At 37.8% G+C, this 17,586-nt stretch overlaps 1 protein-coding gene across 2 annotated transcripts in view; it reads right to left on the minus strand.

The window, feature by feature from the left end:
• The window catches only part of Kyat (Kynurenine aminotransferase), a 157,461-nt gene that overhangs the window by 35,117 nt on the left and 104,758 nt on the right, over positions 1–17,586 (minus strand). For both annotated transcript variants that reach the window (XM_067138480.2, XM_067138481.2), the window contains exon 7: positions 7,181–7,367. In XM_067138480.2, the coding sequence (XP_066994581.1) occupies positions 7,181–7,367 (187 nt within the window). The remainder of the gene's footprint in view (positions 1–7,180; positions 7,368–17,586) is intronic.

A 17,586-nucleotide genomic window follows, 5' to 3' on the forward strand; every position in this document is an offset into this window, starting at 1 on the left:
AAAATAATTTAACTGAAGATAAAATAACCAATGTCATGTTAAAAACCTGTGTTGGAAGTTTAGTGCCATATATTGTGGAAATTATTAACCATTCAATTTTCAGTGGAGAAATACCCCAATTACTCAAATGTGCCAGAATTGTACCTATCTTTAAATCAGGAGATAACGCAGATCCATCCAATTACAGACCAATTAGTATATTATCTGCAATTGGAAAACTCATAGAAATGGTAGTAAAAATTAGATTGGTAAATTTTCTGTGTAAAACTAATTACTTTTCCAATAATCAATATGCGTTTCTCCCAAATAGAGGAACTGATAATGCTGTATTTGATACAGTAATAGATGTTCAAAAGACCTTAGATGAAAATAAATTAGCAGCAGGGCTACTCATAGATCTTAAAAAAGCATTTGACCTGGTTGACCACAAAATATTTCTGAACAAGTTAAAATTAGCAGGAATTAGAGGTTTAGCACACAAATGGTTCCAAAATTATTTATCAAATCGAACACAATATGTGATGATTAACGATACTAAAAGTTTTAAGCAGCAGACAAAAACGGGAATACCGCAGGGCTCAGTACTAGGTCCAATTCTATTTCTGATTTATATTAATGACATACAATCTCTAACACTAAAGGGGAAATGTAAAGTATTTGCTGATGATATCTTAATAACTTACAAAGGACTATGTGAAACGCGAATTATGGAAGACATAAATTGTGACTTGGACAAGTTATCGGACTGGGCTTTATCTAAAAAAATGATCATAAATGTGACTAAAACAAAATACCTAATCTTTCATAAAACAGCCCATAAGATAACAGCGGCTAACACTGTTATCCTAAAGGACCAAGTAATAGAGCGAGTCAACTCAGCTAAGTATCTTGGTATAATATTAGACTCAACACTTTCCTGGAAAAGCCATATTGATTATATAATCAGCAAAATTACCCCTTTGATAGGAATAATGCACAGATTAAGATACAGTAATTTTTCTCATCAACAATTGAAGTGTATATATTATGCAATGATCCACCCACATCTAACATACGCAAGCTTTATTTGGGGAAGATGTAGGAAAGATTACATTAATAATTTGGAAATCCTACAAAAAAGAGCCATCAAAATCATGTATGGATTCCCCTTCCTCAAACCATCACATGAAGTTTTTTCAGAGTCAAATATTCTGCCATTCCATAAACAAATTGCATTTTCATCAGCAGTCTTTATGTATAAGCTAGACAGGAAATTAACCCATTCTACTGTTAACTTCTCCCATTTTAGTGAAATTCATGGATATGAAACTAGAGGATCATTAAGGATATATCCCTCTCATTCTAATTCAGTAAAGTACGGAGTGAAAGGCATAGAATCATCAATGTTTAGGGAATATAATGTGTTGCCTCCTGTTATAAAGAACTCTAAATCGGTTATATGTTTTAAGAAAAAACTGAAGGAATATTACTCTTTTACAGATATCTTAATATAATCTCTATATAACTTGCTTTAATTAATACAATAATATATATATTGTCCATATTTAGTATATTACAGCCATGCAATATCTGAATATACTTCTGAAAAATTATGATCCTAACATGTAAAAAAAAAAAAAAAAAAAGTACTTGTCACTTTACAGAAAAGCCATTGTATATGTAATGTAATTATTGTGTTGCCTTAAAAAAGTATGTACTGTATTGTCCCTATCACGAGCCAGAGGCTCATGGGACCTTTTGTCACCAATAAATAAATAAATAAATAAATAAATAAATAAATAAATAAATAAATAAATAAATAAATAAAGAAGAGTGCACCACAGTTCTAGCAGAGTATTTCAACAACCTTCTAAATTCAAGGGAACCCAAGGAGAAACTGCATTTCGAACCTCAGAACGTTACTAAGTCGGACTCTCTCCCACCAACAAAGGGGGAGATCAAGAAAGCCATCTCAGAATTGAAATGTAACAAAGCAGCGGGCGAGGATGGAATCATAGCAGAGCTCTGGAAATACGCTGATGAGGAGTCAATCCAAAGTATCCATGAAATCATATCAAACATCTGGGTGACAGAAGCGTTACCTAGCGACTGGACCTCAGCTATCATCCACCCGTTACACAAAAAAGGCGACAAATCAGATCTCAACAACTACAGAGGGATTTCCCTTGTATCAGTGACGTATAAGATACTCTCCAAAGTATTACTCACAAGAGTAGAGGCTCAACTAGACTCCTGCATCGGAGAGTACCAGGCTGGGTTTCGCAAGTCAAGGTCATGCGTCGAACAAATCTTGAACCTCAAAACCATCATCACTTACAAAAACCTAAGCGCCTCACCCTACGTGGCAACATTTGTTGACTTTCAGAAGGCCTACGATTCAGTAGATAGAGAGTCACTCTTCCAGGCACTCGCTGAACTGGGACTAGATAAGAAAACCTTGAATCTAGTGAAAGCAACTCTTACCAACACTACTGCCAGAATCAAATTCAGAGGGGAACTGTCCCAGAGATTTGAGATCAAAACAGGTGTTAGACAAGGGGATGGCCTATCTCCAATCCTCTTTAATTGCCTACTTGAAAAAGTCATTCGTGAGTGGACGAAAATGCTACAGGATGACTCTGGATTGAGAATTGGCTACAAGAAAGACAAGTTAACAGTCAACTGTTTAGCCTTCGCAGACGACCTTACACTCCTGGCATCCAGTGTGGAGGAAGCTATCCATCAACTATCCTCTCTCGACCACATAGCAGCTAAAGTAGGGCTGAAGATCGCCATCAACAAAACACAGTTTATCACCAACATCAAAGATGCATCCAAATCAATCCCACTGGGGGACAAAACAGTACAAAGGACTAACTCCTTCAAATACCTAGGAGAATGGATAACCCCAAACATGAATGAAGATCAGGCCATGAACAGCAGATGCATCAAATTGGAAAATGCCTACCACCTATGTAAGAGTATGTACAAATCCAAATCCCTCTCCCTTAACCTCAAAATCAGGCATTACACTACTGTAGTGAGACCGTCAGTACTATACGCCTCAGAATGCCTAAACATGGTAAGAAAAGGGCAACTTAGAAAACTGGAGCTGAAGGAAAGGAAGATCCTGAGAAAAATCATGGGCCCCATTAAAGAAGAAGGCAAGTACAGAATCAGGCACAACAACGAACTGTACCAACTATTGGAGAGCATTACAACATCTATGAGGAAGAGGAGATTGAACTTCTACGGTCATGTCATGAGAATGGACAATCAGAGGCTCACCTCCAGAATCTTCCACACCATCTCTAGAGGGAAAGCGACTAATGCCAAGTGGGCAAGACTCGTCAGAAAAGACCTTCAAGAATTGGACATTGCTCCCAGTGAAATTTATGACAGGAATAGGTACAGAACGTTGATCAGAACGTCAAACTCTCTCCAGTCACTAACAGAAAAAACAGTACGTCCGGGAGGAGGTGTGAAATGGACTCAGGAGCGAAAAGACATTCACAGTGCAAGAATGAAGGAGTACTGGTCAGAGAAGAAAGCTGCTAGAGATAAGAACCACGTGGTCCATAGCAGGCCCAAACGGAACTAAAAAAATAAATAAATAAAATAAGTACCTATACACACCCTTCCATTTTTCACTAAAATTTGTATGACCACCAATTATGCTTGCCATCATGTTATCCTTAGCTGACTTCTTTGCTAGATTCAATTTCCTATTAAGTTCCTTCAATTTCTCCTTACTTCCATAACCATTTCTAACTATTTTGTTCCAACCTGCACCTCCTCCTCAGTCTCTTTACTTCTCTGTTATAATACAGTGGATCTTTACCATTCCTTACCACCTTTAAAGGCACAAACCTATTTTTCACATTCCTCAACAATTGCTTTTTAAACCCATCCCAGAGTCTGTTTACATTTTTATTTACCATTTTCCAGCGATCATAGTTACTTTTTTAAAACTCCCTCATGCCTGTTTATTCAGCCATATGGTACTGTCTATCAGTCCTAATTTTAATAACTTCCTTTCTTTCACATTTATTTTTAACTACGACAAAAACAGCTTCGTGATCACTAATACCATCTATTACTTCTGTTTCTCTATAGAGCTCATCTGGTTTTATCAGAACCACATCCAAAATATTCTTCCCTCTAGTTGGTTCCATCACTTTCTGAATCAGCTGCCCTTCCCATATTAACTTAATTGCCATTTGTTATTCATGCTTCCTGTCGTTCCAATTACCTTGATGATGATGATGATGTTGCTTGTTGTTTAGAGGGGCCTAACATCGAGGTCATCGGCCCCTAATGGTACGAAATGAAATGACAACAAATGTTCAAAAATTTCACTGACCAAAATAAATAAAAATGTCATGAAAAATGAATGGATGGACATGAACCCCCCACCAAAAAAACCCAAACAAGAAACAAACAAACAAAAAAACAGTGGATCCGACTCAAAAACGGTCATAAATAATAGTATTACTGACCAAGGGACCACTTATAAAGCACAGTCCTGAATCGATTATATTTGATGTCTAAAGGGGTCCAAAAACCAGGTCTAAGGCCCCTCAATATGGTACATGTCGTGAATAAAGTAGAACCATGATATTTCTCTAGCTGCGGTACTAATCAAAGGTAGCGTAAACTCACGGTGTTCCAAACATTAAGGTACTACTCACAAGTTTTGTACGTCGTAGAGGTAACGCAGACCTATGGTGTTTCTCACACAATGGCGCCACTCATAGCCAACGCAAACCGCTGAGGTTCCTCACCTAGGTGTACTAATCGCAAGCGCCGGTATTTCCGTGGTATTCCTCACATAGTGGGTACTAATCACTGGCAACGCAGACCTACAGCGTTGGTCACATAGTGGTACAACTCACAGGCAATGCCCAGACCCGTGGCGTTGCTCACATTGGGTACGACTCACGAGTACTGGAAACCAACACTCAACCTCGCTTGAGTGCTATGAATCGCAAAACTATTGAGTACCTAACAGAGTGGTACTACTCGCAAGGAAAAGCGACCTATGATGCTCTCCGCGTGGTGGTACTAATCATAAGTAGTTTCATGGTTCCAAAACAATCATCCCTTGGTCGCCCCTTTTAGTCGCCTCTTACGACAGGCAGGGGATACCATGGGTGAATTCTTCGTCAATCTCCCCCACCCACAGGGGGTGTGTGTTTGGTCCGCGAGAGGTATTTTATTTCCCTCAAGTCCGCCGGCAAGCCGGTTAGGACCACCCAATCTGCCACCTGGGACGCGCCACGTAGGAGTATCACCTCTCCCCCCTGCTACGCCTGCGTAGCAGGTTCGTGGCGCATTACCTTCCCAATTAACATCTGGTAAATTCAGATTTCCTGCTACAATCACATTCTTTTCCATGTAGTTTCCCACATGGCTGATTATCTTATCAAATAATTCTGAATCCGTGTCAGCGCTACCCTTTCCCGGTCTGTACACTCCAAAGACATCAAGTTGCCTATTATCTTTAGAGATGAGCCTTACACCCAAAATTTCATGTTTTTCATCCTTAACTTTTTCGTAGCTTACAAATTCTTCTTTCACCAGAATGAATACTCCCCCTCCTACCATTCCTATCCTATCTCTACGATACACACTCCAGTTCCGTGAGAAAATTTCTGCATCCATTGTATCAATTCTGAGCCATGATTCAACTCCTATTACAATATCTGGTAAGTATATATCTATTAAATTACTTAATTCTATTCCTTTGTTTACAATGCTTCTACAGTTGAGCACTAACATTTTCATGTCATCCCTACTTGATTTCCAGTTCCTTGTTCCCTTTTCACCGCTCCCTAGGCCACCCCGTTTCCCTGAATGTACCTCCCTATTACCCTTCCAAACAAATTTCCTAACTTATACGTACCACTGCGGTTTAAGTGAAGGCCATCTGAGCGCAGGTCCCTGTCTCCTACCCACCCATTAGGATCTAGAAATCTCACTCCCAGTTTCCCACATACCCACTCAATAGTCTCATTTAAATCCCCAATCACCTTCCAGTCAGTATCCCTCCTAAACAGTATTCCACTGATAACAATCTCCGCTTCCTTAAACTTCATCCGTGCTGCATTTACCAGATCCCACACATCCCCAACTATGTTGGTACTTATACCTGCTTGCCTTACGTTGTTAGTACCAACGTGAAACACTACCACCTTTTCCCTCCCCTCCTCCCTCTCTTCTACTTTCCTCAAGATCTGCCTCAACCTAATTCCTGGATAACACTCTACCCTGGTTCCCTTTCCTCCACACACTTTCACCACACGCCTAACGATGGAATCCCCCATGACCAGAGCCTCAACCCTACCCACCTCATTTGATCCCCTCCCCTCCCCTCCTGGTCAGCCCTATCTTCTCTCGCAGCTGCAGAAACTACTTCCTCCTCCCTTTCTCCCTTCCATGACCCTGTTTCACCTGTCTTCTCCTTTCCTCTACACTACATTTCCCTTTCCTACCTTTTCCCTTCCTCCTACTTCCACACATCTCAGTAACAGTTCCTTGTTCCTCATCTTCCCTCGGTTATTCTATCTGCAGTGACTCGTACCGATTTCTCAGACACCTGTCCTGAATTCTGATCCTGAACAGAGCCCTTAGCCTGCAACCTCCTTCCCCTTAAAACATTAGACCACCTGTCTTCTACAATTCCCCCATTTCTTTCCCATCCCTCCTTTACACCTACTGTATCCTGTACATTATTTGAGGGAGGCCTACTTTCCTTCCTGTCCTCTGAGAGAATCCTAATTATCTCCCTCAAACTCTCCAACTCCTCCCTCATACTCCTTAATGCCTGACCACACCAACAGTTCCTACACTTGCACTGCGTAGCCATTATTTACAGAATAATGGGAAGAAAAGGAAAAATAATGTTTCCACAACAAGTTGAAGATTACACTATCACATTCTAGATTATGAAAACATCCATCAAGGATTATTATATGAAAAGAGCATGACATAGCATAATATCCCAAGATTCTCAAAAACAACACTGGTAATAGCAAGGCAAGTCTGAAACTTGTGACTGCACAGGAATGCTTTCAGGCATTCTATAATATCTTAAAAGAAAGACAAACGTAAGAAACCAAAGAATTAAGATTTTTATGAGGATATTATAAGCATTACAACAGCTTCCAAGCAGTATATCTGATAATTCAACAAATCTCACCAAGGGCTGTCCAGTCAGCAATCATGAAGTAACCTCCTTCGGGAATCGTAGGAACCATGCCGACGTCAGATAGAAACTTTGCCATGTAGTCTCGTTTACTCACGAGCTCCTTGGATATACTATGAAAATAGCACTCTGGAGAGTCGAAACGTTCCATTTCTAGTTCAAAACCTCGAGCTACTGCTTCCTGTAAAGACAATTTTCAACCACGCTTATAATGACTTTCATGAAGCAAAATTTCATTTTGGAACTCGTTATATAATGTCAATTTTTGCAAATTCCAGTCTTAAATCAATATTTTTGCCAAATCCTAAGAGAAAATGTGAATAACAAACATATTTCTATTCTCTAATATGTCAACATCTACCATAGCTCATCCACTGAGCTCCTCCTCACTTACAAATTCTGTATATTTGCTCAAACTCAGTTTATTTACAATCTCCTTCCTCTGGGTTCAGACCTATTCTGTTTTTTATTATTCCCCTTGGTTCTAGTACTCTTCTCACTGAAATTTACTCATTTGTTAAAAAGAACTCAAGCAAGATCGATCGATCAATCAATCAATCAATCAATCAATCAATCAATCAATCAATCAATCAATCAATCAATCAATCAATCAATCAATCACTACTGATCTGCATTTAGGGCAGTCGCCCAGGTGGCAGATTCCCTATCTGTTGTTTTCCTAGCATTTTCCTAAATGATTTCAAAGAAATTGGAAATTTATTGAACAACTCCCTTGGTAAGTTATTCCAATCCCTAACTCCCCTTCCTATAAATTAATATTTGCCCCAGTTTGTCCTCTTGAATTCCAACTTCATCTTCATATTGTGATCTTTCCTACTTAACGCCACTCAAAAATATTCGTCTACTAATGTCATTACATGCCATCTCTCTGCTGACAGCTCGGAACATACCACTTAAAAATGTCAAAAACATATCAAATTTAAGGCTTTTCAGGCGTTTGCTCTATTAACAAGCGTTTCGTCTTACGCTGGTTAATAGAGCAAATGTACGCTTGTTAATAGAGCAAACGCCTGAAAATCCTAACATCTGATATGTTTTTGACATTTTTGACATGCTCTATTGGTGAAAAATATCTCTCCTTCTTTCTCTCAATTCTTCCCAGCCCAAACTTTGCAACATTTTTGTAACGCTACTCTTGTCGGAAATCACCCAGAACAAATCGAGCTGCTTTTCTTTGGATATTTTCCAGTTCTTGAATCAGGTAATCCTGGTGAGAGTCCCATACACTGGAACCATACTCTAGTTGGGGTCTTACCAGAGACTCCAATCAATCAATACTGATCTGCATTTAGGGCAGTCGCCCAGGTGGCAGATTCTCTATCTGTTGCTTTCCTAGCCTTTTCCTAAATGATTTCAAAGAAATTGGAAATTTATTGAACATCTCCCTTGGTAAGTTATTCCAATCCCTAACTCCCCTTCCTATAAATGAATATTTGCCCCAGTTTGTTCTCTTGAATTCCAACTTTATCTTCATATTGTGATCTTGCCTACTTTTATAAACGCCATTCAAACTTATTCGTCTACTAATGTCATTCCACGCCATCTCTCCGCTGACAGCTCGGAACATACCACTTATGTCTCAAGTATTATTACAATATTATAAGTCCACCTGTTCAATACAATACAAAACAATAATACTTGAGACATATGTCATCTTCAATACGGAACCAAAATGAGAATAGTTACTTGTAACATACCATTTAAAAATAGGAGAGGATTTCCACCAATCAATACTTATTTATTGCATATATTAAACTACAGGACCGGTTTCGACCTCATATTCAAGGTCATCTTCAGCTGAACCATATATACATATTAATATAATGAAGCTTTGATTAAGATTGTGGTGTTGAAGGAATGCCATATGATGATGATGTACATTTAGTTACATACAAATGGGGCACTTCTTAGCGTGAGCTGGCGTATATGTCATTCTGTGCAATATTGCAACTGTATGTCTAAAATGTTGAAGGTCTTAAAACTAGTGTATAAAAAAAGTCTTTTCCTAAACTAACTTATATATATGTACAAGATAAAAACAATACATAAAAACACTTCATGTACATGAACATTCGTTCTTGCTTGGTGGTCAATACATCGACTAACTTCCGTATTTAAGTCTTATTCACAGTTGTACACTTCAGCTGCTATTCTTAGAGTTTGTAAAATTGCACGGATAAAAGTTTTGTCTTCCTGTGCGTATGTGAGATAAAACACTTTCAATTTAAAAAGGGTGCCAAATGTATGGATGAAATTCAAGTAAAATATGTTCAGCTCTGCTGTGTGTGTTGCCCTTTTATAAGAACCAATTCATGTTTTCTTATTGGCGTCCGTAAATTTGGGTGACATTGGTTTCAAAGTAGTGGCTCCTTTCCCATTTGTAGCTGTGCAATGATGTTATGTTAATCTGTGGAAGATAAGATTGAGTTATAAGTGATATTGTGCGGAGGAATGTCTAAGGGTTATGTGTGTGAATTGGAATATGTACTTACTGTTGTTGGTGTAGCTGAGTTGTGTTTGACATGCGAGCTTGTAATGTACTACTTCGTGTTCTTCTTGGGCTTATGCTAGCTGCTGTGAGGGGAAGGAAAGGAGGGGTAGGGAGAGTTGTTGTTGTAGGGGTAGGGATGGAGCTGGGTGTGTTGTTTGGTGTTTTTCTGTTGCTTGTTGCATTCTGTTTATCGATTAACTTAAGGTAAGGGTTTTTTAAGGCGGGGATAACTGTATTGAAGATGATGTTAGTTTTTTCTGTGATTTCATTTATGTTGTAATTTGGATTGGTGTACTGATCCAAAGTGATGTAGAATTCTTCTGTTATGTTGAGCAGGGGGCCTTTGGGGTTTATGTTTAGGATTTGCATATCGTTATCGATGTTTGTGAAACTGTGTTTATCGTCTGCAACATGTTGTCCTATTGAGGAAACATGATTGTGTTTCACTGCATTTATGTGTTCGTTATATCGGGTTAGGAAGTTTCTACCGGTACGTCCGATATAGCTGGTCTCGCAGTTATTACATTTGATGCGGTATACCCCTGAGTGGTTGTATTTGTTGTTGCTGTTGATTGTCCTGACATTGTGTATGATGTTGGTACTATTGTGTGTAGTTCTGAATGCTATTCTTAGGTTATGTTTTTTAAAAATGTTAGTTATGGGGTATATGTGTACATTGTTGAAAGTGAATAGTGCATAGTCTTTCTTGGGTTCGTTTACTTTTGTTAGTTTGGTTTTGGGTTGGGATTTTATTTTGTGAATGATTTTGTTAACCATGTCTTTCTTGAATCCATTGTTTTTAGCTATGTCATGAATTAATTGTAATTCTTTGTTTAGATCTTCTTTTGTTAACGGTATATTGAATGCTTTGTGTATCATGCTATGGTAGGCTGCTCTTTTGTGTATGTTGGGGTGAACGGAATCCATTTTAATTGTATTTGAGGTATGCGTGGGTTTTCTGTATATTCTGTAAGAAAGGTGGTCATCATGTCTAGTTGTCGTTATGTCCAGGTAGTTCAGTTTGTGATTGTTTTCGGATTCCATGGTAAATTTTATATGGGTATCTATTGTATTGAGTTTATCTAATATATCAGTTTCATTTGTGGACCTATTGTCGAGGATGATAAAGATATCATCAACAAATCTACACCAAAAAAATATATGGTCTATTTTGTTGATGAATGTGTGCTCTAAATAGTCTATGTAAATTTCGGCAATTATACCAGAAGCGGGAGATCCCATTGGTAAACCCTGTTGCTGATAGATAGTATCATGGAATTTAAAGTAGTTGTTACTAATGGCAAAATTAAGTAATTTAATGAACTCTTCTATTTCCAAAGTGCTTAGATTGCTATGACTTTTTAGGTTAGATTCAATGATTTCTATTGTTCGTTTTGTGGGAATATTTGGGTACATGTTTATTATGTCAAATGATGCGAGTTTGTGATATGGTTCAATCTTTAATCCTTTTGTCCTATTACAAAATTCTATTGAGTTCCGTACTGTTTTATTAGCTATGAATACGTAGTGCTTTTTGAGAAATCGTTGAATAAATTGCGAAAGTTTATAGGTTGGGCTTGCTCTGTAGTTAATAATGGGTCTCATTGGAATATGTTCTTTGTGTATTTTGGGATAAGCTTTAGCAGGAATTGATGATATTCCCTCTGAATTACTGACTGCCTTAGGAGAAACCAGCATGGTAAGGTTATTTCATTTAGTGTGCAAGATGTATGAGACAGGAGAAGTCCCATCCGATTTTCGGCAGAATGTTGTTATACCTATTCCCAAGAAAGCCGGTGCCGACAGGTGTGAAAACTACCGCACTATTAGTTTAGTATCTCATGCCTGCAAAATTTTAACACGTATTATTTACAGAAGAATGGAAAAACAAGTTGAAGCTGAGTTGGGGGAAGATCAATTTGGCTTCAGAAGAAATGTAGGAACACGTGAAGCAATCCTGACTTTACGTCTGATCTTAGAGGATCGAATCAAGAAGGACAAGCCCACGTACATGGCATTCGTAGATCTAGAAAAGGCATTCGATAATGTTGATTGGACCAGGCTATTTATGATTCTGAAGATGATAGGGATCAGATACCGAGAACGAAGAATTATCTACAACCTGTATAAAAATCAGTCTGCAGTGATAAGAATCGAGGGCTTTGAAAAAGAAGCAGCAATCCAGAAAGGAGTGAGGCAAGGCTGCAGTTTGTCCCCTCTCCTTTTCAGTGTTTACATAGAACAGGCAGTAAAGGAAATCAAAGAGAAATTTGGAAAGGGAATCACAGTCCAAGGAGAGGAAATCAAAACCTTGAGATTTGCCGATGATATTGTTATTTTATCTGAGACTGCAGAAGATCTCGAGAAGTTGCTGAATGGTATGGATGAAGTCTTAGGTAAGGAGTACAAGATGAAAATAAATAAGTCCAAAACAAAAGTAATGGAGTGCAGTCGAACGAAGGCAGGTGATGTAGGAAATATTAGATTAGGAAACGAAGTCTTAAAGGAAGTAGATGAATATTGTTACTTGGGTAGTAAAATAACCAACGATGGCAGAAGTAAGGAGGACATAAAATGCAGACTAGCACAAGCAAGGAAGAGCTTTCTTAAGAAAAGAAATTTGCTCACTTCAAACATTGATATCGGAATTAGAAAGATGTTTTTGAAGACTTTTGTGTGGAGCGTGGCATTGTATGGAAGTGAAACATGGACGATAACTAGCTCAGAAAGAAAGAGAATAGAAGCTTTTGAAATGTGGTGTTACAGAAGAATGCTGAAGGTGAGATGGATAGATCGAATCACGAATGAAGAGATACTGAATCGAATTGGTGAGAGGAGATCGATTTGGCTACATTTGACGAGAAGAAGAGATAGAATGATAGGACACATCTTAAGACACCCAGGACTTGTTCAGTTGGTTTTTGAAGGAAGTGTAGGTGGCAAGAACGGTAGGGGTAGACCAAGGTATGAATATGACAAACAGATTAGAGCAGATGTAAGATGCAATACTTACGTAGAAATGAAAAGGTTAGCACAGGATAGGGTGGCATGGAGGGCTGCATCAAACCAGTCTATGGACTGATGACTCAACAACAACAATTTTGCCATTAGTAACAACTACTTTAAATTCCATGATACTATCTATCAGCAACAGGGTTTACCAATGGGATCTCCCGCTTCTGGTATAATTGCCGAAATTTACATAGACTATTTAGAGCACACATTCATCAACAAAATAGACCATATATTTTTTTGGTGTAGATTTGTTGATGATATCTTTATCATCCTTGACAATAGGTCCACAAATGAAACTGATATATTAGATAAACTCAATACAATAGATACCCATATAAAATTTACCATGGAATCCGAAAACAATCACAAACTGAACTACCTGGACATAACGACAACTAGACATGATGACCACCTTTCTTACAGAATATACAGAAAACCCACGCATACCTCAAATACAATTAAAATGGATTCCGTTCACCCCAACATACACAAAAGAGCAGCCTACTATAGCATGATACACAGAGCATTCAATATACCGTTAACAAAAGAAGATCTAAACAAAGAATTACAATTAATTCATGACATAGCTAAAAACAATGGATTCAAGAAAGACATGGTTAACAAAATCATTCACAAAATAAAATCCCAACCCAAAACCAAACTAACAAAAGTAAACGAACCCAAGAAAGACTATGCACTATTCACTTTCAACAATGTACACATATACCCCATAACTAACATTTTTAAAAAACATAACCTAAGAATAGCATTCAGAACTACACACAATAGTACCAACATCATACACAATGTCAGGACAATCAACAGCAACAACAAATACAACCACTCAGGGGTATACCGCATCAAATGTAATAACTGCGAGGCCAGCTATATCGGACGTACCGGTAGAAACTTCCTAACCCGATATAACGAACACATAAATGCAGTGAAACACAATCATTTTTCCTCAATAGGACAACATGTCGCAGACCATAAACACAGTTTCACAAACATCGATAACGATATGCAAATCCTAAACATAAACCCCAAAGGCCCCCTGCTCAACATAACAGAAGAATTCTACATCACTTTGGATCAGTACACCAATCCAAATTACAACATAAATGAAATCACAGAAAAAACTAACATCATCTTCAATACAGTTATCCCCGCCTTAAAAAACCCTTACCTTAAGTTAATCGATAAACAGAATGCAACAAGCAACAGAAAAACACCAAACAACACACCCAGCTCCATCCCTACCCCTACAACAACAACTCTCCCTACCCCTCCTTTCCTTCCCCTCACAGCAGCTAGCATAAGCCCAAGAAGAACACGAAGTAGTACATTACAAGCTCGCATGTCAAACACAACTCAGCTACACCAACAACAGTAAGTACATATTCCAATTCACACACATAACCCTTAGACATTCCTCCGCACAATATCACTTATAACTCAATCTTATCTTCCACAGATTAACATAACATCATTGCACAGCTACAAATGAGAAAGGAGCCACTACTTTGAAACCAATGTCACCCAAATTTACGGACGCCAATAAGAAAACATGAATTGGTTCTTATAAAAGGGCAACACACACAGCAGAGCTGAACATATTTTACTTGAATTTCATCCATACATTTGGCACCCTTTTTAAATTGAAAGTGTTTTATCTCACATACGCACAGGAAGACAAAACTTTTATCCATGCAATTTTACAAACTCTAAGAATAGCAGCTGAAGTGTACAACTGTGAATAAGACTTAAATACGGAAGTTAGTCGATGTATTGACCACCAAGCAAGAACGAATGTTCATGTACATGAAGTGTTTTTATGTATTGTTTTTATCTTGTACATATATATAAGTTAGTTTAGGAAAAGACGTGTTTTATACACTAGTTTTAAGACCTTCAACATTTTAGACATACAGTTGCAATATTGCACAGAATGACATATACGCCAGCTCACGCTAAGACGTGCCCCATTTGTATGTAACTAAATGTACATCATCATCATATGGCATTCCTTCAACACCACAATCTTAATCAAAGCTTCATTATATTAATATGTATATATGGTTCAGCTGAAGATGACCTTGAATATGAGGTCGAAACCGGTCCTGTAGTTTAATATATACAATAAATAAGTATTGATTGGTGGAAATCCTCTCCTATTTTTAATTGTGCAATTGTCAATACGGAAATGAAGATTATAGATTACGACATACCACTTAGTCGAGCAGCTCTTCTTCTTTCTCTCAATTCTTCCCAACCCAAACATTGCAACATTATTGTAACGCTACTCTTTTGTCGGAAATCACCCAGAACAAATCGAGCTGCTTTTCTTTGGATTCTTTCCAGTTCTTGAATCAGGTAATCCTGGTGAGGGTCCCATACACTGGAACCATATTCTAGTTAGGGTCTTACCAGAGACTTATATGCCCTTTCCTTTACATCCTTACTACAACCCCTAAACACCCTCATAACCATGTGCAAAGATCTGTACCCTTTATTTACAATCCTATTTATGTGATTACCCCAATGAAGATCTTTCCTTATATTAACACCTAGATACTTACAATGATCCCCAAAAGGAACTTTCACCCCATCAACACAGTAATTAAAACTGAGAGGACTTTTCCTATTTGTGAAACTCACAACCTGACTTTTAACTCCGTTTATCAACATACCATTGCCTACTGTCCACCTCGCAATATTTTCAAGGTCACGTTGCAGTTGCTCACAATCTTGTAACTTATTTATTACTCTATACAGAACAACATCATCCGCAAAAAGCCTTACCTCTGATTCCACTCCTTTACTCATATCATTTATATATATATATGAAAACATAAAGGCCTGATAATACTGCCTTGAGGAATTCCCCTCTTAATTATTACAGGGTGAGATAAAGCTTCACCTACTCTAATTCTCTGAGATCTATTTTCTAGAAATATAACCACCCATTCAGACACTTTTTGTCTAGTCCAATTGCACTCCCATGATCCACCCTATCAAATGCTTTAGACAGGTCAATCGCGATACAGTCCATATGACCTCCTGAATCCAAGATATCTGCTATACCTTGCTGGAATCCTACAAGTTGAGCTTCAGTGGAATAACCTTTCCTAAAACCGAACTGCCTTGTATCGAACCAGTTATTAATTTCACAAACATGTCTAATATAATCAGAAAGAATGCCTTCCCAAAGCTTACATGCAACGCATGTCAAACTTTCCGCCCCCCGTAATTTTCAGCTTTATGTCTATCACCCTTTCCTTTATACACAGGGGCTACTATAGCAACTCCCCATTCATCTGGTATAGCTCCTCCGACCAAACAATAATCAAATAAGTACTTCAGATATGGTACTATACCCCAACCCATTGTCTTTAGAAATGTTATCAATTCCAGCCGCTTTTCTAGTTTTCAACTTTTGTATCTTAATGTAAATGTCATTTTTATGATATGTAAATTTTAATACTTCTTTAGTTTTAGTCTCCTCCTCTATCTGGACATTATCCTTGTAACCAACAATCTTTACATACTGCTGACTGAATACTTCTGCCTTTTGAAGATCCTCACATACACACTCCCCCTGTTCATTAATTATTCCTGGAATGTCCTTCTTGGAACCTGTTTCTGCCTTAAAATACCTATACATACCCTTCCTTTTTTCACTAAAATTTGTATGACTGCCAATTATGCTTGCCATCATGATATCCTTAGCTTCCTTTTTTGCTAGATTCAATTTTCTAGTAAGTTCCTTCATTTTCTCCTTACTTCCACATCCATTTCTAACTCTATTTCTTTGCAGTCTGCACCTCCTTCTTAGTCTCTTTATTTCTCTATTATAATAAGGTGGGTCTTTACCATTCCTTACCTCCCTTAAAGGTACAAACCTGTTTTTGCATTCCTCAACAATTTCTTTAAACCCATCCCAGAGCCTGTTTACATTTTTATTTACCTTTTTCCAGCGATCATAGTTACTTTTTAAAAACTCCCTCATGCCCTTTTTATCAGCCACATGGTACTGCCTAATAGTCCTAATTTTAATACCTTCCTTTCTTTCACATTTATTTTTACCTACGACAAAAACAGCTTTGTGATCACTAATACCATCTATTACTTTGGTTTCTCTATAGAGCTCATCTGGTTTTACCAGCACCACATCCAAAATATTCTTCCCTCTAGTTGGTTCCATCACTTTCTGAATCAGTTGCCCTTCCCATATTAACACACGGTTTTCATCATCGTGTGTGTGCTAACAAAACTTTCCACACCCCGAGAAAAGAATGTATATGTGTTCTGTGCGAAAAAACTTGTGACTTACATCATGTGATGACGTGTACTAAAAGACAGATGGGACTAACCAAATTCTGTTTGATGTAATTAGTCATGTAAACATATTATAATGGCCATTGGCTGCAGTAAAATCTTTATTATTATATTAACTTATTTGCTATTTGTTGGTCATGCTTCCTGTTGTTTGCATTTCCTTCCCAATTGACATCTGGTAAATTCAGATCTCAGCTACAATCACATTTCGTTCCTTGTCGTTTCCTACATAACTGATTATCTTATCAAATAATTCTGAATCCGTGTCAGTGCTACCCTTTCCCGGTCTGTACACTCCAAATATATCAAGTTGCCTATTATCTTTAGTAATGAGCCTTACACCTAGAATTTCATGTGTCTCATCTTTAACTTTTTCGTAGCTTACAAATTCTTCTTTCACCAGAATGAATACTACCCCTCCCACCATTTATATCCTATCTCTACGATACACACTCCAGTTCCGTGAGAAAATTTCTGCATCCATTATATCATTTCTCAGCCTATTACAATATCTGGTAAATATATATCTATTAAA

The sequence above is a fragment of the Anabrus simplex genome, chromosome 1 (genome assembly GCF_040414725.1).
Source record: "Anabrus simplex isolate iqAnaSimp1 chromosome 1, ASM4041472v1, whole genome shotgun sequence".
Classification (NCBI taxonomy): domain Eukaryota; kingdom Metazoa; phylum Arthropoda; class Insecta; order Orthoptera; family Tettigoniidae; genus Anabrus; species Anabrus simplex.